Source organism: Pelobates fuscus, chromosome 4 (genome assembly GCF_036172605.1).
Source record: "Pelobates fuscus isolate aPelFus1 chromosome 4, aPelFus1.pri, whole genome shotgun sequence".
NCBI classification, from domain to species: domain Eukaryota; kingdom Metazoa; phylum Chordata; class Amphibia; order Anura; family Pelobatidae; genus Pelobates; species Pelobates fuscus.
This window is the reverse complement of record NC_086320.1, coordinates 378,240,579-378,267,435: the sequence shown is the minus strand read 5'-3', so window position 1 is coordinate 378,267,435 and position 26,857 is coordinate 378,240,579. Positions and strand designations below refer to the sequence as shown.

Here is a 26,857-nt window from a genome sequence, read left to right as displayed (position 1 = left end):
GTAATAATAATTGGTCTCCCTGTAATAATAATATACACATTTATTAAATGGCTCCATGTAATAATAATATACACATTTATTAAATGGGCTCCCTGTAATAATAATATACACATTTATTAAATGGGCTCCATGTAATAATAATATACACATTTATTAAATGGGCTCCATGTAATAATAATATACACATTTATTAAATGGGCTCCCTGTAATAATAATATACACATTTATTAAATGTGCTCCATGTAATAATAATATACACATTTATTAAATGGGCTCCATGTAATAATAATTGGTCTCCCTGTAATAATAATATACACATTTATTAAATGGCTCCATGTAATAATAATATACACATTTATTAAATGGGCTCCATGTAATAATAATATACACGTTTATTAAATGGGCTCCATGTAATAATAATATACACATTTATTAAATGGGCTCCCTGTAATAATAATTCGTCTCCCTGTAATAATAATATACACATTTATTAAATGGCTCCATGTAATAATAATATACACATTTATTAAATGGGCTCCATGTAATAATAATATACACATTTATTAAATGGGCTCCATGTAATAATAATATACACATTTATTAAATGGGCTCCCTGTAATAATAATATACACATTTATTAAATGGGCTCCATGTAATAATAATATACACATTTATTAAATGGGCTCCCTGTAATAATAATATACACATTTATTAAATGGGCTCCATGTAATAATAATATACACATTTATTAAATGGGCTCCATGTAATAATAATATACACATTTATTAAAAGGGCTCCCTGTAATAATAATATACACATTTATTTAATGGGCTCCATGTAATAATAATATACACATTTATTAAATGGGCTTCCTGTAATAATAATATACACATTTATTAAATGGGCTCCATGTAATAATAATATACACATTTATTAAAAGGGCTCCCTGTAATAATAATATACACATTTATTTAATGGGCTCCATGTAATAATAATATACACATTTATTAAATGGGCTTCCTGTAATAATAATATACACATTTATTAAATGGCTCTTGTAATAATAATATACACATTTATTAAATGGGCTCTTGTAATAATAATATACACATTTATTAAATGGGCTCCCTGTAATAATAATATACACATTTATTAAATGGGGTCCATGTAATAATAATATACACATTTATTAAATGGGCTCCCTGTAATAATAATATACACATTTATTAAATGGGCTCCCTGTAATAATAATATTCACATTTATTAAATGGGCTCCATGTAATAATAATATACACATTTATTAAATGGGCTCCATGTAATAATAATATACACATAATAATAATAATAATATACACATTTATTAAATAGGCTCCATGTAATAATAATATACACCTTTATTAAATGGGCTCCATGTAATAATAATATACACATTTATTAAATGGGCTCCCTGTAATAATAATCTACACATTTATTAAATGGGCTCCATGTAATAATAATATACACATTTATTAAATGGGCTCCCTGTAATAATAATAATATACACATTTATTAAATGGGCTCCCTGTAATAATAACAATATACACATTTATTAAATGGGGTCCATGTAATAATAATATACACATTTATTAAATGGGCTCCCTGTAATAATAATATACACATTTATTAAATGGGCTCCCTGTAATAATAATATTCACATTTATTAAATGGGCTCCATGTAATAATAATATACACATTTATTAAATGGGCTCCATGTAATAATAATATACACATAATAATAATAATAATATACACATTTATTAAATAGGCTCCATGTAATAATAATATACACCTTTATTAAATGGGCTCCATGTAATAATAATATACACATTTATTAAATGGGCTCCCTGTAATAATAATCTACACATTTATTAAATGGGCTCCATGTAATAATAATATACACATTTATTAAATGGGCTCCCTGTAATAATAATAATATACACATTTATTAAATGGGCTCCCTGTAATAATAACAATATACACATTTATTAAATGGGCTCCATGTAATAATATACACATTTATTAAATGGGCTCCCTGTAATAATAATATACACATTTATTAAATGGGCTCCATGTAATAATAATATACACATTTATTAAATTGGCTCCATGTAATAATAATAAACACATTTATTAAATGGGCTATCTGTAACAATAATATACACATTTATTAAATGGTCTCTCTGTAATAATAATAATATACACCTTTATTAAATGGGCTCCATGTAATAATAATAATATACACATTTATTAAATGGGCTCCATGTAATAATAATATACACATTTATTAAATGAGCTCCATGTAATAATAATATACACAATTATAAAATGGGCTCTTGTAATAATAATATACACATTTATTAAATGGGCTCCCTGTAATAATATTATATACTTTTATTAAATGGGAACCATGTAATAATAATATACACATTTATTAAATGGGAACCATGTAATAATAATAATATACACATTTATTAAATGGGCTCTCTGTAATAATAATCTACACATTTATTAAATGGGCTCCATGTAATAATAATATACACATTTATTAAATGGGCTCCCTGTAATAATAATAATATACACATTTATTAAATGGGCTCCCTGTAATAATAACAACATTCACATTTATTAAATGGGCTCCATGTAATAATATACACATTTATTAAATGGGCTCCCTGTAATAATAATATACACATTTATTAAATGGGCTCCATGTAATAATAATATACACATTTATTAAATGGGCTCCCTGTAATAATAACAATATTCACATTTATTAAATGGGCTCCATGTAATAATATACACATTTATTAAATGGGCTCCCTGTAATAATAATATACACATTTATTAAATGGGCTCCCTGTAATAATAATATACACATTTATTAAATGGGCTATCTGTAACAATAATATACACATTTATTAAATGGGCTCTCTGTAATAATAATAATATATACATTTATTAAATTGGCTCCCTGTAATAATAATATACACATTTATTAAATGGGCTCTCTGTAATAATAATAATATACACATTTATTAAATGGGCTCCATGTAATAATAATAATATACACATTTATTAAATGGGCTCCATGTAATAATAATATACACATTTATTAAATGAGCTCCATGTAATAATAATATACACAATTATAAAATGGGCTCTTGTAATAATAATATACACATTTATTAAATGGGCTCCCTGTAATAATAATATACACATTTATTAAATGGGAACCATGTAATAATAATATACACATTTAATAAATGGGAACCATGTAATAATAATAATATACACATTTATTAAATGGGCTCTCTGTAATAATAATCTACACATTTATTAAATGGGCTCCCTGTAATAATAATATACACATTTATTAAATGGGCTCCATGTAATAATAATATACACATTTATTAAATGGGCTCCTTGTAATAATAATATACACATTTATTAAATGGGCTCCCTGTAATAATAATCTACACATTTATTAAATGGGCTCTCTGTAATAATAATATACACATTTATTAAATGGGCTCCATGTAATAATAATATACACATTTATTAAATGTGCTCCCTGTAATAGTAATATACACATTTATTAAATGGGAACCATGTAATAATAATATACACATTTGTTAAATGGGCTCCATGTAATAATAATATACACATTTATTAAATGGGCTCCATGTAATAATAATATACACATTTATTAAATGGGCTCCATGTAATAATAATATACACAATTTTTAAAATGGGCTCTTGTAATAATAATATACACATTTATTAAATGGGCTCTCTGTAATAATAATATACACATTTATTAAATGGGCTCCATGTAATAATAATATACACATTTATTAAATGGGCTCCATGTAATAATAATATACACATTTATTAAATGGGCTCCCCGTAATAGTAATATACACATTTATTAAATGGGAACCATGTAGTAATAATAATAATAATAATACACACATTTATTAAATGGGCTCCATATAATAATAATATACACATTTATTAAATGGGCTCCATGTAATAATATACACATTTATTAAATGGGCTCCATGTAGTAATAATATACACATTTATTAAATGGGCTCCATATAATAATTATATACACATTAATTAAATTGGCTCCCTGTAATAATAATATACACAATTATTAAATGGGAACCATGTAATAATAACAATACACATTTATTAAATGGGAACCATGTAATAATAATATACACATTTATTAAATGGGAACCATGTAATAATAATGCTCATTTATTTAATGGGAACCATGTAATAATAATATACACATTTAGTAAATAGGCTCCCTGTAATAATAATATACACACAATTATTAAATGGGTTCAATATAATAATAATATACCTGTATTAAATGGGCTCCATGTAATAATAATATACACATTTATTAAATGGGCTCCATGTAATAATAATATACACATTTATTAAATGGGCTCCCTGTAATAATAACAATATTCACATTTATTAAATGGGCTCCATGTAATAATATACACATTTATTAAATGGGCTCCCTGTAATAATAATATACACATTTATTAAATGGGCTATCTGTAACAATAATATACACATTTATTAAATGGGCTCTCTGTAATAATAATAATATACACATTTATTAAATTGGCTCCCTGTAATAATAATATACACATTTATTAAATGGGCTCTCTGTAATAATAATAATATACACATTTATTAAATGGGCTCCATGTAATAATAATAATATACACATTTATTAAATGGGCTCCATGTAATAATAATATACACATTTATTAAATGAGCTCCATGTAATAATAATATACACAATTATAAAATGGGCTCTTGTAATAATAATATACACATTTATTAAATGGGCTCCCTGTAATAATAATATACACATTTATTAAATGGGAACCATGTAATAATAATATACACATTTATTAAATGGGAACCATGTAATAATAATAATATACATATTTATTAAATGGGCTCTCTGTAATAATAATCTACACATTTATTAAATGGGCTCCCTGTAATAATAATATACACATTTATTAAATGGGCTCCATGTAATAATAATATACACATTTATTAAATGGGCTCCTTGTAATAATAATATACACATTTATTAAATGGGCTCCCTGTAATAATAATCTACACATTTATTAAATGGGCTCTCTGTAATAATAATATACACATTTATTAAATGGGCTCCATGTAATAATAATATACACATTTATTAAATGTGCTCCCTGTAATAGTAATATACACATTTATTAAATGGGAACCATGTAATAATAATATACACATTTGTTAAATGGGCTCCATGTAATAATAATATACACATTTATTAAATGGGCTCCATGTAATAATAATATACACATTTATTAAATGGGCTCCATGTAATAATAATATACACAATTTTTAAAATGGGCTCTTGTAATAATAATATACACATTTATTAAATGGGCTCTCTGTAATAATAATATACACATTTATTAAATGGGCTCCATGTAATAATAATAAACACATTTATTAAATGGGCTCTCTGTAATAATAATAATATACACATTTATTAAATGGGCTCTCTGTAATAATAATATACACATTTATTAAATGGGCTCCATGTAATAATAATATACACATTTATTAAATGGGCTCCCCGTAATAGTAATATACACATTTATTAAATGGGAACCATGTAGTAATAATAATAATAATAATATACACATTTATTAAATGGGCTCCATATAATAATAATATACACATTTATTAAATGGGCTCCATGTAATAATATACACATTTATTAAATTGGCTCCCTGTAATAATAATATACACAATTATTAAATGGGAACCATGTAATAATAACAATACACATTTATTAAATGGGAACCATGTAATAATAATATACACATTTATTAAATGGGAACCATGTAATAATAATGCTCATTTATTTAATGGGAACCATGTAATAATAATATACACATTTAGTAAATAGGCTCCCTGTAATAATAATATACACACAATTATTAAATGGGTTCAATATAATAATAATATACCTGTATTAAATGGGCTCCATGTAATAATAATATACACATTTATTAAATGGGCTCCATGTAATAATAATATACACATTTATTAAATGGGAACCATGTAATAATAATAATACACATTTATTAAATGGGCTCCCAGTAATAATAATATACACACAATTATTAAATGGGTTCAATATAATAATAATATACCTGTATTAAATGGGCTCCATGTAATAATAATATACACATTTATTAAATAGGCTCCCTGTAATAATAATATACACAATTATTAAATGGGAACCATGTAATAATAATGCTCATTTATTTAATGGGAACCATGTAATAATAATATACACATTTAGTAAATAGGCTCCCTGTAATAATAATATACACACAATTATTAAATGGGTTCAATATAATAATAATATACCTGTATTAAATGGGCTCCATGTAATAATAATATACACATTTATTAAATGGGCTCCATGTAATAATAATATACACACTTATTAAATGGGCTCCATGTAATAATAATATACACACAATTATTAAATGGTCTCCTTGTAATAATAATATACACACAATTATTAAATGGTCTCCTTGTAATAATAATATACACACAATTATTAAATGGTCTCCTTGTAATAATAATATACACACAATTATTAAATGGGCTCCATGTAATAATAATATATACACATTTATTAAATGGTCTCCTTGTAATAATAATATACACATTTAGTAAATGGGCTCCCTGTAATAATCTACACATGTATGATATCTGTTTCATGTAAGAATATTAGGTGTGTTCTATATTAGAGTGTATCTCTGTATTTCCCTGTAATTTATTTGCTATGCAAGTTTTTACAGTTGTGTATCGCGTTTATTTATTCTCTATACAGGTTTATGCTTTCAGTTCAGTAATTTATTTACTATGTGAGTGAATAAATGAGTAGGACAAGCAGAAGCTCATATAAGGAATGAAAATACAAGCGTGAACTGGTATAGTGAATGGTTGTAAATTACAGGAGCATACAAGAGTAAACCTGTGTAGTGAATACATGACCGTGACATTCTTACTAAAGTGTCAGTGCGCCAATATTATATATTGTGAATTATCTGATGTAGCGTAACAATGCAGTACTTTACGTGTGTGATTGTTACAAGCTTTGATTCTTTGTTACCGCATTCTCTGAGCAGATACTGATACTTCCAAGTGGGTTTGTCTTACACTGAAAGGGTAACAGGCTTATAAAGGATGTCATTTCACACCTTAAAATGTCATCAAACTTTGTTGTCACAGTGCTTTAACACGCTAAGCACCATAATCACTGTAGTGTATGGAGGTGATTTATCAAAGTGTTCTAAAAGTGATGCAGTCGCCATGGGAACCAGAGGAACATAGTACATTGATGACTTCTCCCCTTTTTCACCACTTTGTATAACAGAGCTCTTTGATAAATCTCCCCCAATGTCTTTTTAATCACGCATTTTAAAAACTCTCTTCTGTTTGGAATAAAATCCAGTTATGATAGCGGACATTACAAATCCACGTGGTCAATTAGCTATTCGGCAATTCAGCTTTTTGAGAATCGGTCAGAACATCTTGTCTAGCAGGAAAACACATACTCTGACAAACAAATTCAAGGAATACGCCAGTGAGTGGTAGATATAATCCCAAATAAAACATGCATTTTTTTTCCTGCGTGCTTTCTTTCAGGATAAATGAACAAACAATTGCAAAAGCTGCAGATCTCCTATCTGCAGCCATTGCAAGCCCTGCCCTGTATCCCTGGCACAGACTGTGCTGGAGCTGTGATCTCGCGCATGCAGCTTCCCATTCAAGTTCAGTAGAGCCAACAGAAGTGTGAGAGAGCCTACCGGTATATAATCCTATTATATTATATACGCCTATATAATAGTCTAATTGGCAGTCATGGAGGCATTTCTGTATGGACGTATAAACTTGACAATTTCTATTGAAATCAGCACTTTGAAATCTGACACATCAAGCACTTCAACAAACTGAGTGTTGTGTGCGCTTGTGGGCAGCCATACAGCGCTATCCCTGTGCCCCTCTAAGAGCGCAGGTCTGTGTGCTCTCCGAGCCTGTGAGATAACATAAATATCTCACAGCGTAGAACGAATTGTGTGCGGTTTTAAGACGGCAGAAAACCCTTGGGGCAGCTACAAGCAACACAACATTCCGGGTGCCCTTCCAGCAGAAGACTTCAGTGCGTCAGTAAGTATTGATTTTACATGTGATGTAACTTTGCATGATAGATGCTGTTTTTATAAATGTGAGTGAGTATACGTATTTGCATGCAGTTTTTTTTTTTTTAATCATATTTGAATTGGGATATATTCACTAAATAGTCAAACAGGACACCTGTCAGATCGAGCGTATTAGTGAAGTCTGCAGAAAATCTTCTGTTCAGAAGAGATTGATTTCCAGATGTGGAGTTTTTACCGTTTTACACGTTTGAACTCACTGCTTAGTGAATAGACCCCTTATGTTTGCTTATATATGTATAATCCTATATTTAAATATACTTTATATTTATTTTTAAAAAAGCACATGAGAAAATAATATAATTATTTTTTTTCTTTCTAGGCTTCTGTGATACAAATACAAGTAAAGTAAGAGTCTGCTAACAAGACTCCAAGAATCGTCTTTCAATCTTTTTCCCAGTAAGTTGAGTCCCTATTTAATAATGCATTATGGTGTTGATGCATTTAGGGGACACTCAGCCACTCTCCTAAGTATCCATAGCGCGCCTACTGCTCAGCCTTGCTTTTAATGTATCGCAATCAGTTATTCAGTGATAGACTGGGAGTGCTGGGTGTAGGTTAGCCTAGCACACGCAGCAAATCATTCTGTCTAGTAGATGGAATTGCACTTAGTAATGTACTTACTACATTACCATTTCAGATGAATGGAGTGGGCTATGGATGCCTAGGAGAGAACTAGTTTTTGTCGAACTGCTCCAAATAATGCATAGCATCTTTAGTGATTGTGGTGCTTATAATTCCCCTTTAAGAATATTGAACAAAATAAATACAATTCTTCCCTCTTAAATTCTAGTATAATTGCCAAAACTCAAACTTTCATTGTTCTAAATGGAGCACTGAGGATATCACATAAACCTCTGCACCCAGGGCTCAAAATTGCCATTCGCCCCTCACCATTAATATTTATATAGCGCCATCAAATTCCAAAGCGCTGTACAATGGGTGGACTAACAGACACGTATTTGTAACCAGACCAGTTGGACGCACAGGAACAGACGGGTTGAGGGCCTTGCTCAATGAGCTTACAGGCTAGAAGGAGTGGGGTAAAGTGACACTAAAGGTAAGGATAGTGTAGGGTAGAGAAGTAGATTGCTAGAATGGTATTCACTGTGTGTTTTTGTGTTTTTTAATGACAGTTGTAGGAGAGGAATCAGGGTGTGGGGAGGGAAAGCTAACAGTTTAATTGATACGCTTTCCTGAAGAAGTGAGTTTTCAATTAATTTTTGAAGACTGGATGAAAGTCTAACAAAGCAGGGAAGGGAGTTCCAAAGGAATGGTGCAGCACTAAAGAAGTCTTCGGGGAAGTGTGGGAGGGTGCAGACGGACAGGAAGATGAGCCTTGCCGCCGTATTCATTATAGACTGTAACAGGGAAAGTTGGGAGCAAGTAATACCATTGAGAAGGGGATTGCAGTAGTCAAGGCGAGAGAGGACAGCGGCATGGACCAGCTCCTTAGCCGCATCTGGCATTAAATAGGGGCGGATGCGCGCTCTGTTTTTGAGATGGAAGCGGCAGGATTCGGCGATTGATTTGAACTGAGGGGTGAAGGAGAGATCAGATTCAAAGAGAACACGTAGGCAGCGAGCCTGCGAGGTAGAGGTGATGGTAGAGCCACTGACTCAGAGGGAGACAGACATAGGAGTAAATACACTAGTGCAGGGGTTCCCAATTAATGTTTCCCGTGGAACCCTTTGACATAGTGTATCAACACCGTGTGTATTGACAAAATACACATTCAGCCCTGGGAATGGACCCTCACTGCCTGTAGTACATTCAGTGAAGCCACATGTGAATAGCAGCTGTCAGATATGAGCCGAGTGTGTGGATTGAACTGCTGCTTTCACAATAGGGAAGTAGCTACTGACTATACCCTCCACCCCCCTGCTGTGTCTCCACTCTCTCTCCAGGGACTCAGATAGGAAGAGCATTAAGTAATGCAGGAGCGCCATGTGTATCCAGCACTGATGGAGTTAAGGCACAGGTCAGGGTACCATCAGTGGGTCAGTCCCTGCTCCCATCCTCAGCCAACATTCTGTCCAGGCTGAGAGTGAACAGCTTAGATTTCATGCATTTATCACAGAGATAGTGACCCTGTCAGCCCCTCCTGTATCAACATGTAGATAGCAGCGAGCCACATTCCTGACTAATCCCAGGTACGCTGTGTATTCCTTACTAATGTATTGTTTCTTAGACTGTATGTAGGCACTAATAAAGGATTTAAACCCAGAAGGATGCCAATGTAGCCACATTTATGTAATATTGCACCGTGCCATTATTTTGAATAATTAGTATGAATGTATCTGTAATAAAGAGTTTATTTGGTTTATGTTTCACACATACAATCTCTTCCTCTTCTAACTTCCCCTTAACTGTTTGAATTGTCTGACTCTGTTTTTCACTCCTCTGCACCATGGCAACTTAATTTAATTAACCATCTCAACTTACTTAACCCTTTCAGGCTTCTCAGTTGACTTGTTTAAGGTGGCAAGTGACTTTCAGGCCTGGCTAGTAGGGCTTTTGATTTCCAGCCTTGTCTACGTAGGGATTTATACATATTGGATGTGATTTAGTTTACATCTTGTTCAAACGTGTTTTCTTTTTCTCCTCTTTCACCTGTCTGATTTTTATTTTTGCATGTACAGTTTGTATGTAGGAATAATAATTCAGTGAGCTACATATCCTTTTACAACTGTAAGGGTGTAATAACTAAACAGTGGATAGTAAATTGAAAAGCAACAGGATTTTCACTAAAGAGTTTTTTAATTTGTGCCTACATGAGGTGAACTGAATTAATTTTTTTAAGTTGTCTGTGTATTTAGTTTGGCTACATTTGACTATTTTGATTACACTTTTGAATTTCAATTTTAACTCCTGCAATTAAAGGAACACTATAGGCACCCAGACCACTTCAGCTCATAGACTTGGTCTGGGTTCAGTGTCCCTATTGCACTTCGTGCTGTAAACTGAAATGTTTGTATTGAAGCAATAAGACAGCCTCTAGTGGTGCTTCGGGAATGTTATCGGACCTTTGGCCCGCTAACTGATGCTGGATGTCCTCACGCGTCAGCTATTTCCCAAAAGGAAACCATTGGTTCAATGCTTTGCTATGGTGTGGGGATATTTATGGGATGATAATAGTAAACAGTTGAGAATTGCCCACTATTTCAACTCTCTAGATCCCAAAGATCGTTATCATGTAAGTGAAATGTATTCCATATAAATAAAATCACAATTTGTTATAAAAATAGATACAATTTATTGTGACAAATTAAATAATAATAATATGTAACATGCGTGATAATAATCAATGAATATTTTAGTGTAACATGGTATGCAATACAATGGCAATACACATTCCAATGGTTAACACAGCAATTGTCAAGACAAGATTTATGAGGGGCTTCACAGAGAAAGAAAGTCTTTCACACAGCACAGCGAAAAGGCCATAAAACTTTGGCTAACAGTTAACTAATAACCCTTTCAATGCTGGCTAGATCTTCCTAGGCATAAAATACCTATTCTCATGTAATTTTAATTAAGATAACATTTAGACCCGCTCATTAATCATTTCCTGGAACCATCTTATAAGAGTAATCTACCATATTCTATAAGCCGAATTTTAATTTGCCTAAAAAGATATCTTGTCTTAATTTAGAGCAAATCAATACACCTGGATAAATACAACGGTATGCTAACATGTGATAATATCACACTAATATATATAATTATTGTTAATTCCACCTGCAGAATGGAATATTTATAACTATATATTCTTTAGTTAACTAAGATTTCTGAATATCGAAATCTGACCGTGATTTATCCAGTCATATATCATGCTATTAGATTTTTAATTAATTTAGATTAATTAAATAAAACCAGAATAATTACCAGTTAAGTAGATGTTCTCATCAGATGAATAGGTAGTCCCAGGATTGGTTGTATGCGTGTATGATTGATTGCATGGAAGTATGCAAGTGTTGCTTGAGTGATAGCCTCAGAGGGAATGTCTGTCATAGATCTTTCTCTGCATGTCCGAATCTGGAAGCCCAATTTTCTCTTTCAACTCCGACTGCCTCTTCTCTGACTCACTTGCTTCTCTCTGACTCCTTGCTTACTTCCTCACTTAGCCTGTGATCCTGATTTTTAAAGGGCCAGACTTTCTGTTCGTCATTATTTGATAAGCCAATAGGAAATTGAAGGTGTGTTTAACCTGCAGATAGCAATTTAGGTATTTGGTCCATAGAGGGCAGTATCGCCTCACTAAACTTTCCTATCCAGGAAACAGTTAACTTTTCCTGATGGCGATTTTGACGTAATTTGTCTTATCTATATGGCTGCCATAACTTAAGTTTACTTGTCAGTTCAAAGAGTTTCTTTGGGTTTTCTCCACACAGTGAGTCTCCAATTCCTGCTGTAATTTCTAAAATGACAGTTGTAAACTCAGTCTCACCTTTCACTTACAATGGGAGTCTTGTAAAATTTAGAAAGTAAAATTAAATTGCTGAGTCTTATCTGGTCACTGGTATCTGGCTTTCTTGTGTGAAGCTAACATTAAGAAGAGTATTCAATCTCCCTTCTCTGTTAGACTCATTGTATCACTTGGTTTGTTTATATAATACATTCCTTAGCTCCGGCTATGTGGTTAGTTACAAAAAGGCAATTATGTGTCTCTTTGTTAGCTTTAAATCCAAAATGGAGTCTGCTCTGTTCTGAGTGACTCTGGCAATATACACGTTTAATTTCTATCATAGCACAAAATGTCTGCCGATATAAATATCCTGACAAGGGAGAGGGCCTAATGCACACGCAGCGCTCACAGCACGTTAACCACCCCTTCGTCGAGTGAAGTCGGAGGAGGTGGAGCTGCAACCCAGCTCTGAAGTGATCAGGTAAGTAAATAAAAGGTTTTAACCCTTTGTTGACCTTTGCAGAGGAAGCTATAGTGCCAGGAACACAGTTTTGTAATCCTGGAACTATAGTATTCCTTTAACACTTTGGTAAAAAAAAATGGCAATGCAAAAACTTAACTTGTGCATTGACTGTACGAATCCATCCGAGTTAGGACTGCAATGACAAGCTGTGATCACTGGGGTGACTTAGCAGAGAAGCTGAGCTTTGGTACCGGAAGCGCCTTAAAGGGACACTACGGGCAACAATATGCTGTATTTATTTTCATGCTCAAATCTTTATAATTTTGGCACAAAAGAAATGTTTTATAGAATTCTGCACAATAAGCCACGCCCCCTCATGCCAGAAATACTTCCTTTACACAGCATACCTTTTGATAAGGCTTTTAATTCGCAACCTGGCTGCAGACAGTCAGAGAGACTACAAACAGGTAGTGATATCCTTCCTATATGTCTCTCTGGGTGACATGTCCTTCTAACGCAAGTTGTTTTGTTGTTCAGATCATTTAGTACGGTCAGTGGCTGAGCTGTGTACATACATTTGATAAGGAAGTATTTTTTCTGGAATGAGGAGGCGTGGCTGAAGAGGCCGGCTTATGGCGCAACATTCTGCAAAACATTTAATTTTATGCAAAAACTATACAGATTTGAGAATGTAAAAAAATACAGCATATTAATAAGGTCAAAACCTGTTAAATGCATTTAAGTAGTATTGGTGCCTGGGTGTCCCTTTAATACTATCTAACAGCTTAATTGGACAAATTCCAAGTGGAGCAGTTCTTAACAAACTATAGTGGTTATGGTGTTTGGAGTGTCCCTATAATACATGCCATGCAAAATTCTGAATAAAACTGCATCAAATATTTATTAAATCACAAAATGAGCATCACTTGGTTTTCTGTATTTTCCTTATAATATAAAATGATTATCATTGAACATCATTTTTTTTCTCTTTGCAGGACTACAGTGAGTGACTGTCCCCAATTATAACTTACTTCTAATACTTGAATCACGGTAGGTTTTCTTTGCTAAATAGAGCTTCATTTAAATTTGTTTAGCTTTTGTTTTATTTTATTAGAATTGTATTTTTTTTATACAAAATAATCATATTTATTATACACAAGTAGGAAAAAAACATGAACATCCTAATACAGTGTAGAATGGTGATCAGATATACAAAGAAATATGTCTTTAATTTTTCGAAGTGAGTTCTAAAATAACCGCGATTAAAAAGTTCAAGTGCTAAACCTCCTTTACAGCATGTTTGGCCATAAAGTATATCCCCAGCTGTTGCTGAATTTCATTTTCCATAATGCTTTACCTGCAGTTTGACTGGCAAACACCACAGCACTTGTAGTTTTGCAATACATTGGAATTCATCTTCCTGGCTTTTTGTAGTGGTTATGGTGGTTGCCATTTTACTTGCCGTCTCGTGTGTTTTTTTTGTCACAGACTCTTTAGGTGTTTAGGCAAAGAGCACATAAACTACACCCAAAACATTGGGAATTCCATTCTAATGTCTAAGATAAGCTGTAGTGGTGGTGGTGCTTGGAATGCCACTTCAGCTAACAGCACAGCTTAAAACTAACTCACAGTATTCTCTGATTAACAGTCAGCAGCATGGTGTGTCAGTATGTGTTCAGATGGGTTCCCCTGGCTCTAGTCCCCTACCTCGATATGGCAGGTTGGTGTCCAACGTTTACACATGCCCACTCCAGATAGATGAGTGGACACTCATCACTGGGCAGTCTGGATTGGTCCCCTCTGCCTGCCTTGCTCAACATGATGTCTGAAACCAGTTGTTTAGTTAAACCTCATTGCCAGAAGTGTGAAACCAGTGCTGACAGATCCTTATTAATCATAAGATTGCAGACTATGCGACACATGGCAGGACGTGCACCCACACCTCCCGGGACATCCTCACTGTGCAGCACTGCATGAGTTACCCTGCATGTTCTTTGCATGGTGTGTGTAATCTTCCTATATTGAGGACTCCAGATATAACGCTGAGAGCGATACACGCTAGAGATAGATAGGTTGTCCACACTGGCACATTATTCTCCTTGGTGCCTGGAAGGTGAGTGTTAATCTCAGTGAAGTTTGGGAGCTATAATATATAGATAGATGCACCCTCTTATCTCTCTGTCACACTGCCTGTCACCCTGTATATACCTGTAACTGCACAATAAAGCTGATTAATGCAAACATACTTACAGAGTCAGAGTATTTATACCTGGCTGGAGTCACACAGCACTAAGGCAGTGTAAGACATAGGATGTATATTAATACAGTTAAAATAAGAAAACAACATAATTACTTTTAAAGTTCCCTTCACTTTCTAGGTATACCACTCTCTCATCAGGAAGTGATGCTCCAATCTTCCTCTGGTCTCTAGGGTCTATAGTTCTCCCACAAGCCTCTGTCCATCAGTATTGGTTTGTATCCACTTTTGGGATGAATTGATCGTCTCTGTAAACTGATAGCAGCCACTCTCTTTAGTACAGCTAGCAGCACAGAACTCTGATATTCATGCACATATTGCACTCACAGTTGACATGGGCCAGCTAGGAACTGAGCTTTCTACTTGCCTGCTTCTCTGAGGGCATTAGGACTTTAAACTATCGCTCTGAGGGTTATTTACTAGACTATTGTTAGGAGAACACAGGTATTCCTGACTAAACCTTGAAGGTTCTGCTAAATTCTAGGTTTAGTCATAGTGACTCTCCCTGACAGTGGGTTAGTTCCTACTTACAGTGCTTATAGGACAATGACTCCAACTGCTCTAGTTTTGTACATCTCATGATAACAGGAGGCTAGTAGGAAACAGTTGGGCTTAGCGCTAACGTTAATTCAATAGGGATTGGAGCTGAGTATACCAACACCCTCAAAATGGGGCATAGCCCCTAAATAGTGAAAGGGGCTCTAGCTATCTTCCAAAAGTTGGTGTAGCTTCAATGGTTATCCAGTCTGTTTCTTTAATCTGATAGATTGGGAAGTTGATTTTTTGGTTTTATACTTTAGATTTGTTTTCATGTTTCTCCGGATTCAGGTAGCTTCTCTCCACAGCTGCTAGGTACCTTCTAACACTACTGCCCACTCTGCTATTTTAGGAGGGGAGGAATATAGACTGTGGGTGCCCTCCGAGGCACAAGTGGCCAGTATAGGTATTCTTCCCCTTCCATCATATAGGTATAACACCAGATTAGTTTAGTTTACCTAGATTGTTGGTTTGCAGCTGTCAGTGTGTTAAGCCAGACTGTGAGCTCCAGTTTGTATTGTGTCTACTACCCTGTTGCTACTCTTGCTAATTAATTAATTGAAACTTTCCTTCACCTTATCCCGGCTCTGTTTCTTTTCAATGCTACTGTAAGAAATTACAGTTTACCCTTCCACACAGGGTCCCTGTTCTTTGAGAAAGGTGCAACAAATAAAACACACGAACAAGTGTAATAAAATAAATAAATTCACTGGTAATACATCAGGTTTAATAAAAGAGTATTAAACATAGAAACCTCAATAATTAATAACATTCAAGTCACAGTGTATCACAGAAGAATGGAATAATCACAACACTTTCCATAAATACAATATCTCAAATAATCAATTAAAGCAACCACAATGTATATATTGATTATTAACTTGCATCAGAATAATAAACAGTTCATATACAAGCTACAAAACAAAGACCACTCATAGATGTATAGCAGTAAATGCATTAACTATCTGCTCTAAAGTATAATACACAGCACATATACAGTATATGCAGTAATTCAACCTGCTCTATAATCTAATACACAGCAAATATAGTGAGGTTAAACCAAACAACACACAATGATATAAAACAATACAGCACCACAACTATCACAGAAAACAACCAAGTATCCCAGTCAAATATAGTTACCAACAGAGTGTAGATCTGTATATTGAAGTCTCCCCTGGATCTCTGCTTGGTAGTCACTCCTTGACGTTCCTACCACAACTGCCCTCCCTCTAGCCATTTTGGGCCTACATTTATACAGCTTTTTCTCTTTGAAGTTGTTCCTTCCATTTACCCATATCTTCCCTCCATCTACCTAAATTATCTTGGGGGCATGTGATGGGTTTGGGAGGATTAAAAGCTAAAAAGCCTAATATCCTGTTCTAAGGTATGCTTTATTAACAGTAAGACAAAAGGCCTTTGATTTTGGAGTTGATAACCCCAACTGTCCCATCTACATTAACAGTTAGATCAAAGACTGTTTGTCCTGGGAATTACCCCACCTTGTTCCTCCTGGTTTACATGGCACTTGTAACATCTCCTTTTGATATTAAAGGTCCAAAGGTCAATCATACATATCTACATTCTATTTCTTAAATTTGATTTACTTTCTAATTTGATTCTAATTCATCATTTCTTACACTACTTTGTTTATTATTCCATTATACAGGCAGTGTATATCACATTGCAGCAACATCACGGAGATTTGTTTACATTATGTTATTGGTTATGTATGTACATAATATTTTTTTTATCTGTATATATTTTTTAGTTTTAATCTATACTAATAAAAGTGTAAGTATATTTATGTCAAATTTGAGTGCAAATATTTAGGTCCTAGTAGGATTTCTGAGGGGAATAATCTTTAATCTTTAACCATATACCCCTTTTGCACACCCCTCATTGTTCTTTCTTTTGTTTTTAGTTAAAATACAACATAGTTTCAGTTACACCTGGTGGTTAGTACGAGGAATGGGACCAGTGGCATGTTATTGCCTACTTGTAGCTAAATATTGAAACATCTGCTCTATATAATACTGTAAGAATTACAAAGTCAAGATTACAAAGTCAACCTAAAACTTGCAATTCACTTGTCATGACTACAACTTTAGAGAATCCCTTAAAGCTGCTGCCTGTGCCTCCTCCAGCAATGTTATACGGCTCTTTATCTGCTGGCCCAATTCACTGATTTTCATAGAGGAATATTGGAGATTGAAGCTTCTCCTTGGAAAGCATTGAATTCAGTGTTTTACTATGAGCTGCATTTGGTTACATGATGTCACTGTAGTGTTAGTTCCTATAGTGGCTGTCAGTGTGACTGTTACTGGAATTGTGTTTAACCCTGCAAAGTAAACATTGCAGATTTCTAAAACAAAACTACAGGGTCACTGCATTGAGATTAAGTGGTCAGGGTGACTTTACAGGCTCTTTAATTTATCTGTTGAAACTGCAAGCTTCACACACACAGGCTGACACTCCACACATAACCACATCCCTGCACCCACACACGCAGGCTGACACTCCACACATAACCACATCCCTGCACCCACACACGCAGGCTGACACTCCACACATAACTGCATCCCTGCACCCCCACCTACACACACACATGCAGGCTGACACTCCACACATAACTGCATCACTCCACGCACACAAACAGACTGACAATCCACACATAATCCCATCCTTACACCCCTGCCCACAAACACACACAGACTGACACTCCACACATAACAGCATCCCTGCACCCACCAACCCACATAGACTAACACTCCACACATAATCACATCCCTGCATCCCCACACACACAGACTGACACTCCACACATAACAGCATCCGTGCACCCACACACGCAGGCTGACACTCCATACATAACAGCATCCGTGTACCCACACAAGCAGGCTGACACTCGCACACATAACAGCATCCGTGCACCCACACACGCAGGCTGACACTCCACACATAACAGCATCCGTGCACCCCCACACACACGCAGGCTGACACTCCACACATAGCTGCATCCCTGCACCCCCACATGCACGCAGGCTGACACTCAACACAGACAGACTGACACTCCACACATAATCACATCCCTGCATGGACACACACAGACTGACACTCCACACATAACTGCATCCCTGCACCCCCACCTACACACACACGCGCAGGCTGACACTCCACACATAACTGCATCACTCCACGCACACAAACAGACTGACAATCCACACATAATCCCATCCTTACACCCCTGCCCACAAACACACACAGACTGACACTCCACACATAACAGCATCCCTGCACCCACCAACCCACATAGACTAACACTCCACACATAATCACATCCCTGCATCCCCACACACACAGACTGACACTCCACACATAACCGTATGCCTGCACCCACAGACACTCCACACATAACCACATCCCTGAACTCACACATCACATAATAAAAGCTGCTATAAGAATTTGTATGGGTAGATGCAAGGCTTCCCATCTTGGTGGGCTTTCTAGATTACTTTATAAGTAAAATCATTAGTGATAGCGAAACAACGCTTCTTGTAGTCCTAACAAATGCATGGTACAGTTTCTCTTGAAATATATCCTGAATCAGAATTGTTTTCCATTTTTATTGTATTACAATTGTCGCAATGCATATTTATAGTTTATATGATGGAGGTATTTTATTATTTTTTTCCCTGACATTTTTTTTTTTTTATTTTGTGTTCATAGACACGATGCCCAAGTGTATGGTCAATGGCTGCAGAAACCGGCAAAGGAAAAGTGGGGAAGACTTCTCGTTGCATTCTTTTCCAAATACACGAGATAAAATAAAATCCTGGCTCTTGGCCACCGGTGACCATTTTGACGATATGGATGCTGTCATTCAGCATATCATGCAGCGGAAAAAAGCCACCACTTTCCGAATATGTTCTGATCATTTTTCTCCAAAATCGTTTTCGTCCACGCCTAAAAAAAGGTTTCTGAAACCTGGTGCGGTACCAACCATTTTTAAAAAAACTCCTAGAGTCTTATCTAGATTACATGAAATGACTTCAGCGTCTCAAGATGGCATTTCTGATACAGAAATGGACAACAGCCATTATGGTGGTACTCCAGAATCTACCTCCTTTGAAAGTAGTAATGGTGCGCCCGGTTTGATTGTGTCTGACCATGATTATGTTGCAGATTACTGCTACGTTATACCTATTGCTTCAAAATTCTGTAATAAAGAGACAAGTTGTATGATGATAGAAACATCAGACAAAAGTGTTTCTACGGTAAAATACATGGGACGTAGGAATGTGTCAACTCAGACATATTGTATTGCTGATAAAAAAAACGCAGCAACTTCAACCATTGATTTGTGCAAAAAACGTGATGCTTGGACGTGGACGGGTATTCCAGAAGAAATGGCTCCAGTGGCCCAAGAATCCAGCACAAGAAAACGTTTGCAACGGAAATCTAAAGATCGTGGCTTGAAGAATCAGGAAGTGCCAGCATCTGGTTCAGAGGAGGTAATGGACATCACTTCACCGCCAACCATAAATCAACCTTGTACATATGGTGAAATTCAGTTTATGCCAGTGTTTACTGTCTCGTCGCTACAGATCAATTCAGGAATGGGTGCGACTGTGACTGATTCGGCGATGAACGCCTTGACTGATCTTGATTCTTGTGCTGAGAAAGAGTCAACAGAATTTGGAGAACTCTCGTTTTCAGCTGCGCCTACCCCCGACGACTTTATAGCAGAAAAGAAATTCATAGTTTTTGAGACTTGTCTTGATCAGTTATTGCGCTGTGTTCAAACTTGCAAGCATGCCGAAACGTGCACTGCACCAATAGTTGTAAGAGACAAAATCATCAAAGGGACATTGCTGACAGTATATACTACTTGTGAAAATAATCATCGTTGTCTTTTTTGGCAAAGCCAACCAATGATTGGCAAAAGATCTTGTGGTAATATTTTAGCCAGTGCCTCAGTATTATTCAGCGGATCTAATTTTTCCAAAGCAAGTGAACTGTTTAGGATATTTGGTGTTTCTTTCATTTCTGAAGCTATGCATTTTATATACCAAAAAAAGTTTTTGTTTCCAGTAGTTGATTTGCACCACGAGAAAGAGAGAAAAGCAATTTTAGCCAGGCTAAAGGGACGGGCATTGTGCCTCTCAGGTGACGGACAATTTGATAGTCCAGGCTTTGGTGCCAAATATTGCACATATACACTTTTGGAAGAAAGCACTAAAAAAATAATAGAGTGTAATACCGTTCGAGTTCGTGAAACCAAGTCTTCTGTAGCCATGGAATCGAAGGCATTCCAGAAGTGTATAGATCAGGTACTTGAAGAGGGATTGAAAATTGCCATTTTGGCAACAGATAGACATGCTAACATCCGTAAAATAATGAAGGCCCAATACAAAAATATTATCCACCAATTTGATGTTTGGCGTTACTGCAAGAGACTTCGCAGGAAGCTTGAATCCATAACAAGACACAGGTTGTACAAAGAGCTTGCACCGTGGAATGCCATGATAATCAATCATATGTGGACATCTTGTTTCTTGAGTAAAGGCAATGTTGAATTTCTCAGAGAAAGGTGGAAGGCTGTGCTTCATCATATTAAGAATGAGCATGCGTGGGACAATGGGACTCTCATATACAAGTGTGATCACCAAGAAATTGTGGAGTCAGAAGAAAGAACGCATTGCTGGGTTGATGAGAAAAGCCAGGCTTATTCTAAATTAGGAATATTTGTTAGGGACACACAGATTCACAGGGATTTGGAATATATGGCAAAGTTCTGCCACTCAGATGATCTCAATATCTTCCATAGTCTGGTTTTCAAATATCGCCCAAAGCAAATTCGTTTTACAATGGACAGTGTTGTAGCCAGGACCAAATTAGCCGTTTTGGCCCACAATGCAAATGTGGACAGGAAACAAACCAACGTCCAGAAAAATTTGAAGGAAGGAACCAAGCAAGCCGGTGGTGCAAGCAGTAGACCGCATTTGTCCAAAAAAGGAAAGAACTGTCAGGTGAAAAAAATTATTGAACCTGCATCATTTGACTTCATTTTCCCGATGGTAGCTGATGTAATAAGACGGGCTTTAAGTGAATTTGAGGTTACCTGGGTGCCTCAAGGATTTTTGCTACCTTCTAATATTGCCACCATGCCAGGTCCTTCAACAAAAGCATTCGATACTATATCGCAATTCTCTGTTTAGGCTAAGAAGATTGTAGAATGTTTACAAGGCTCTTTAAGAAAACATTAGCAACTGTGTTTCTTGTAAGAAGACTGAGCCCCATGACTTTTAGAATTTAAAATCTTTTAGATGCGCGTGTGTATGTATATATGTAAATATCTCTGTGTGTGTATGTATATATGTTCATATCTACGTGTATGTATATACATATTTTTTTTTCCTTAAATTAAAAATTGAGGAAGGTAAATTTTAATTAATATTTTGATGAGAATATAGTTTTGGTGTTGATTGAGACTCGCTGAAAGTGTCAGGTAGTGGTTTTATTTGTAATATGCATTTTATTATGTTTCTTCTTATGGCAATTAGTGTCTCACTGTTAATTTTACAGTGTTAAATAAAGTTTTCCTTTATTTGTAAAAAAAAAAAAAAATGTGTCGGTAAGTGTCTTTAACCCCTTAAGGACTGAGCCAATTGTACAAGTTGTGATCAAAACGTAAACAAAACCTTGAATTTGCGCTAAAATATCCATTCAACCGTAATTCACCTCTCATGTTAAATGCACCCACACTTAATATGTATCATTTTGTTCAGGAGAAACGGGGCTTTCATGGCACATCAAATATTTATATGTTAAACATAATTTAATATGAATAAAATATAAAAAAAAAATTTTTTTGTACTGCATGGCTATTTAACTGTGAATGTCCAAATACTGTTAGCTGTTACTTCAATAAAGTACACATATTTGTATTCAGTGATGTCTCCTGAGTAAAACAATACCCCCCCATGTACAGTTTTTATGATGTTTTGGAGAGTTACAGGGTCAAATATAGCCCATTACATTTTTCAGTTTCTATACATTAAAATTTGCCAGACTGGTTATGTTGCCTTTGAGACTGTATTGTAACCCAGGAATGAGAATTACCCCCATGATGGCATACCATTTGCAAAAGTAGACAACCCAAGGTATTACAAATGGGGTATGACCAGTCTCTTTTAGTAGCCAGTTAGTCACAAACACTGGCTAAATTTAGCGTTCATATTTGTTTGTGTGTGAAAAATGCAAAAAAACTATTTGAACGCTAATTTTGGCCAGTGTTTGTGACTAAGTGGCTACTAAAAAGACGGGACATACCCCATTTGCAATACCTTGGGTTGTCTACTTTTGCCTTCGAGATCGTATGGGCTACCATACGATATCAAAGGCAACATAACCAACCTGGCAAATTTCAATGTGAAGAAAAAAAAAGTTTTATATGTGGCTCAGTAACTTTTGAAAACACCATAAAACCTGTATGGGGGAGGGCGATTACTGGTATACTCAGGAGACTTCACTAAACACAATTATTGTATTTCAAAATAGTAAAACGCATCACAACAATTATATAGACAGTGAAAGTGCAGTTTGTGTGAGAAAATTTTAAAAATAAGTCATATCATCGCTGTAATATGTTTTACTGATTTTAAATACTAATATTTGTGTTCAGCAAAGTCTCCCGATTAAAACAGTACCCCCCATTTACAGGTTTTATGGTGTCCTGGAAAGTTACAGGGTTAAATACAGGACTTGCGAGCCAAATTCTCAGGACTTTCTGTCTGGGTTGTCAGGCAGGTCCCCCAAATTGTAATTAATAAAATTACTTAATTCTGTAAAAATATTATATAAATATATTTGTAGAATTTAAATATATATGTATATATATTTGTAGAATTTAAATATATATATATATATATATGTATAATATATATTAAAATTATTTTTATTTATATATAGCTATATATAGAGATACATATATGTATTTATAACGTCATCCTAAATGTATTTTGAATTTAATATACCGTATTTATCGGCGTATAACACGCACCGGCGTATAACACGCACCTCATTTTTAGAAAGAAATTCCAGGAAATTTCCCCCCCTCCCATAGTATTCCCCCCCCCCTCATCCCATAGTGTCCCCCCCTTTCCATAGTATTCTCCCCCCCCCCATAGTATTTCCCCCCCCCTCCCATAGTATTTCCCCCCCCCCTCCCCTCCCATAGTGTACTTTCCCCCCCCTCCCCTCCCATAGTGTACTTCCCCCCCCTCCCCTCCCATAGTGTACTTTCCCCCCCTCCCCTCCCATAGTGTACTTTCCCCCCCTCCCCTCCCATAGTGTACTTTCCCCCCCCCCCCCTCCCATAGTGTACTTTCCTCCCCCTCCCCTCCCATAGTGTACTTCCCCCCCCTCCCCTCCCATAGTGTACTTCCCCCCCTCCCCTCCCATAGTGTACTTTCCCCCCCTCCCCTCCCATAGTGTACTTTCCTCCCCCTCCCCTCCCATAGTGTACTTCCCCCCCCTCCCCTCCCATAGTGTACTTCCCCCCCTCCCCTCCCATAGTGTACTTTCCTCCCCCTCCCCTCCCATAGTGTACTTTCCTCCCCCTCCCCTCCCATAGTGTACTTTCCTCCCTCTCCCCTCCCATAGTGTACTTTCCTCCCCCTCCCCTCCCATAGTGTACTTTCCTCCCCCTCCCCTCCCATAGTGTACTTTCCTCCCCCTTCCCTCCCATAGTGTACTTTCCTCCCCTCCCATAATTACTTACCTGTCCTGAAGCGTGGGCCGGCTTCACAGCGCGCACCGCGGTACAGGAACTTTAATTTAAGGTTCCGGTTTCCGGCGGGACTGAAAGGAAGTGTGCACACTATTGTGCACACTTCCTTTCAGTCCCGCCGGAAACCGGAACCTGAAATTAAAGTTCCTGTACCGCGGTGCGCGCTGTGAAGCCGGCCCACGCTTCAGGACAGGTAAGTAATTATGGGATATCGGCGTATAACACGCACCCACAATTTTCCCCCTATTTTCAGGGGAAAAAAGTGCGTGTTATACGCCGATAAATACGGTATATGTATATTAATGTCAAAATACAGCTAGAACAAATTTAAACCGGTATATAATTTTTTTTAAAATGTATTTATTTTTATTTCAATTTATTTATTGATAATTTGTAATTTATTTATATATATATATATATATATATATATATATATATATATACGTCCCAGGTCCCAGCACTCAATGCTCACGGTCTTTTAATGCTTTAATGCAAATACAAATTCACACAACGTTCCAGTCGACGTTTCAGTCTGTAAAAGACTTTTTTCAAGACTAGAACGTCGTGTGAATTTGTAATTGCTCAATAAAGCAACAGATGAAATTTACCTTGAAAGACTCCTGAGTGCTCTCTACTGGTATCGTGTGTGTGTGTGTGTGTGTGTGTGTGTGTATATATATATATATATATATATATATTTATTAACGTCATTCTAAGTGTATTTTAATATTACTATATATACAGAGCTACGGAATTTTGCTGGCGCTATATAAATAATAAAATAATATATATAAATATTAAAATACACTTAGAATAATGGTTTATGTATGTGTATGTGCATATAAAAGTACTTGGATAATATATATATATATGATCCAAGTACCTTTATTAAACTTTTTATTAACTTTTAATAACTTTCTAAACTTTTTTGCAGGCATTAGGGGTGCTACCTGAGTGCTCAGGCAGTCCCCCTGCAGGCACTGCATAAGCTGGCTATTCCGGCCATGTGATTGCAAGGACCCTGTGATCACATGGCCCGGAAGGGCCAAATCAGGCAGAGAGGGTCGGGTGAACGGCAGGTACCCGGTGAGTACCAAGGACGGCGGAGATGTTCTATGCCGCCCTCCGGCATTTAGAGCCAACCCAAAAAGGATGGCATAGAACGCCCATCGTTTTTAAAGGGTTAAATGGATACTTCAACTTCTCTCGTGGTTTTTCATTTTTATTTTTGGCCCATGAAAACTTAGCGGCTACCCCACCACTCCGGTTGACCTTGTATAAAAGTTAGCCTTGTTATTTTGATGATATAGACATGGGGGTAACTGACAGTTTGCTCTTACATCTCACATAGACTGAAGACTATCAGGGTTATTAACTAAAGTGAGAATTCAAAGTGATTTTCAAATTTAGGGCCAAAGTACTAAACCGAAATTATAACTGACTTAGACGATCTTTCCAGACCATAAAATTGAAAGTCACTCTGAATTCTCACTCAGTAAATAACCCTGTATGTCTCAAATCCCAAGTTACAACAACACATGCAATCATTGACAAAAATGTTATGTTAACAGACAGTGACACAAGATCTTCTAGAGCAACTTCAATTACAGTAAAACAAGCAATTTGGTCCTCAACCACCCATACCTCATAACCACAAAGCAATGGGAAGCAATTCAGAAACCCTTTTATTCATTTTGCAAGGCATCAAAGCAGTGCTTTACAATGTAATAAAATGGCAAATTTACCTACAAATGAGAAAATTACAAAACCTTATGGAAAAAATAGGTCAATGGAGACCTTGTAAAAAATGACCTTACAGTCTAGATTAATAGTATACAGGACAAAACTGTAAATGCCCAGCAGTAGAGGGGTTATCCAATAGGAGAAAAGATTACCTTTCTGGTAAGCACATTATGGCAGGGCCTATACTATGTAAAATCAGCTTGAGCATGTATTCAAGGTGTGACTGTAGGGAGAGTTGCTTACTTAAAAATCCAGCCCAGGTCATCTAATTAACCATTAATACCTT

General features: G+C 35.6%; 1 protein-coding gene across 6 annotated transcripts in view; it reads left to right on the top strand.

The window, feature by feature from the left end:
* Positions 1-26,857, top strand: part of SNAP47 (synaptosome associated protein 47) — a 70,241-nt gene that overhangs the window by 886 nt on the left and 42,498 nt on the right. For 2 of the 6 annotated variants that reach the window (XM_063452824.1, XM_063452820.1), the window contains exons 2-3: positions 8,692-8,768; positions 14,236-14,290. The exons of 2 other annotated variants lie outside the window; for them this stretch is intronic. Coding sequence is in view for 2 of the 4 variants with exons in the window: in XM_063452818.1 (XP_063308888.1) it covers positions 19,769-22,255 (2,487 nt within the window). In the remaining 2 variants the exon portion in view is untranslated. Of the gene's footprint in view, positions 1-8,691; positions 8,769-14,235; positions 14,291-19,763; positions 22,380-26,857 lie in introns of those variants that run through there. 2 more of the 6 variants (XM_063452818.1, XM_063452819.1) reach the window with 2 other exon arrangements.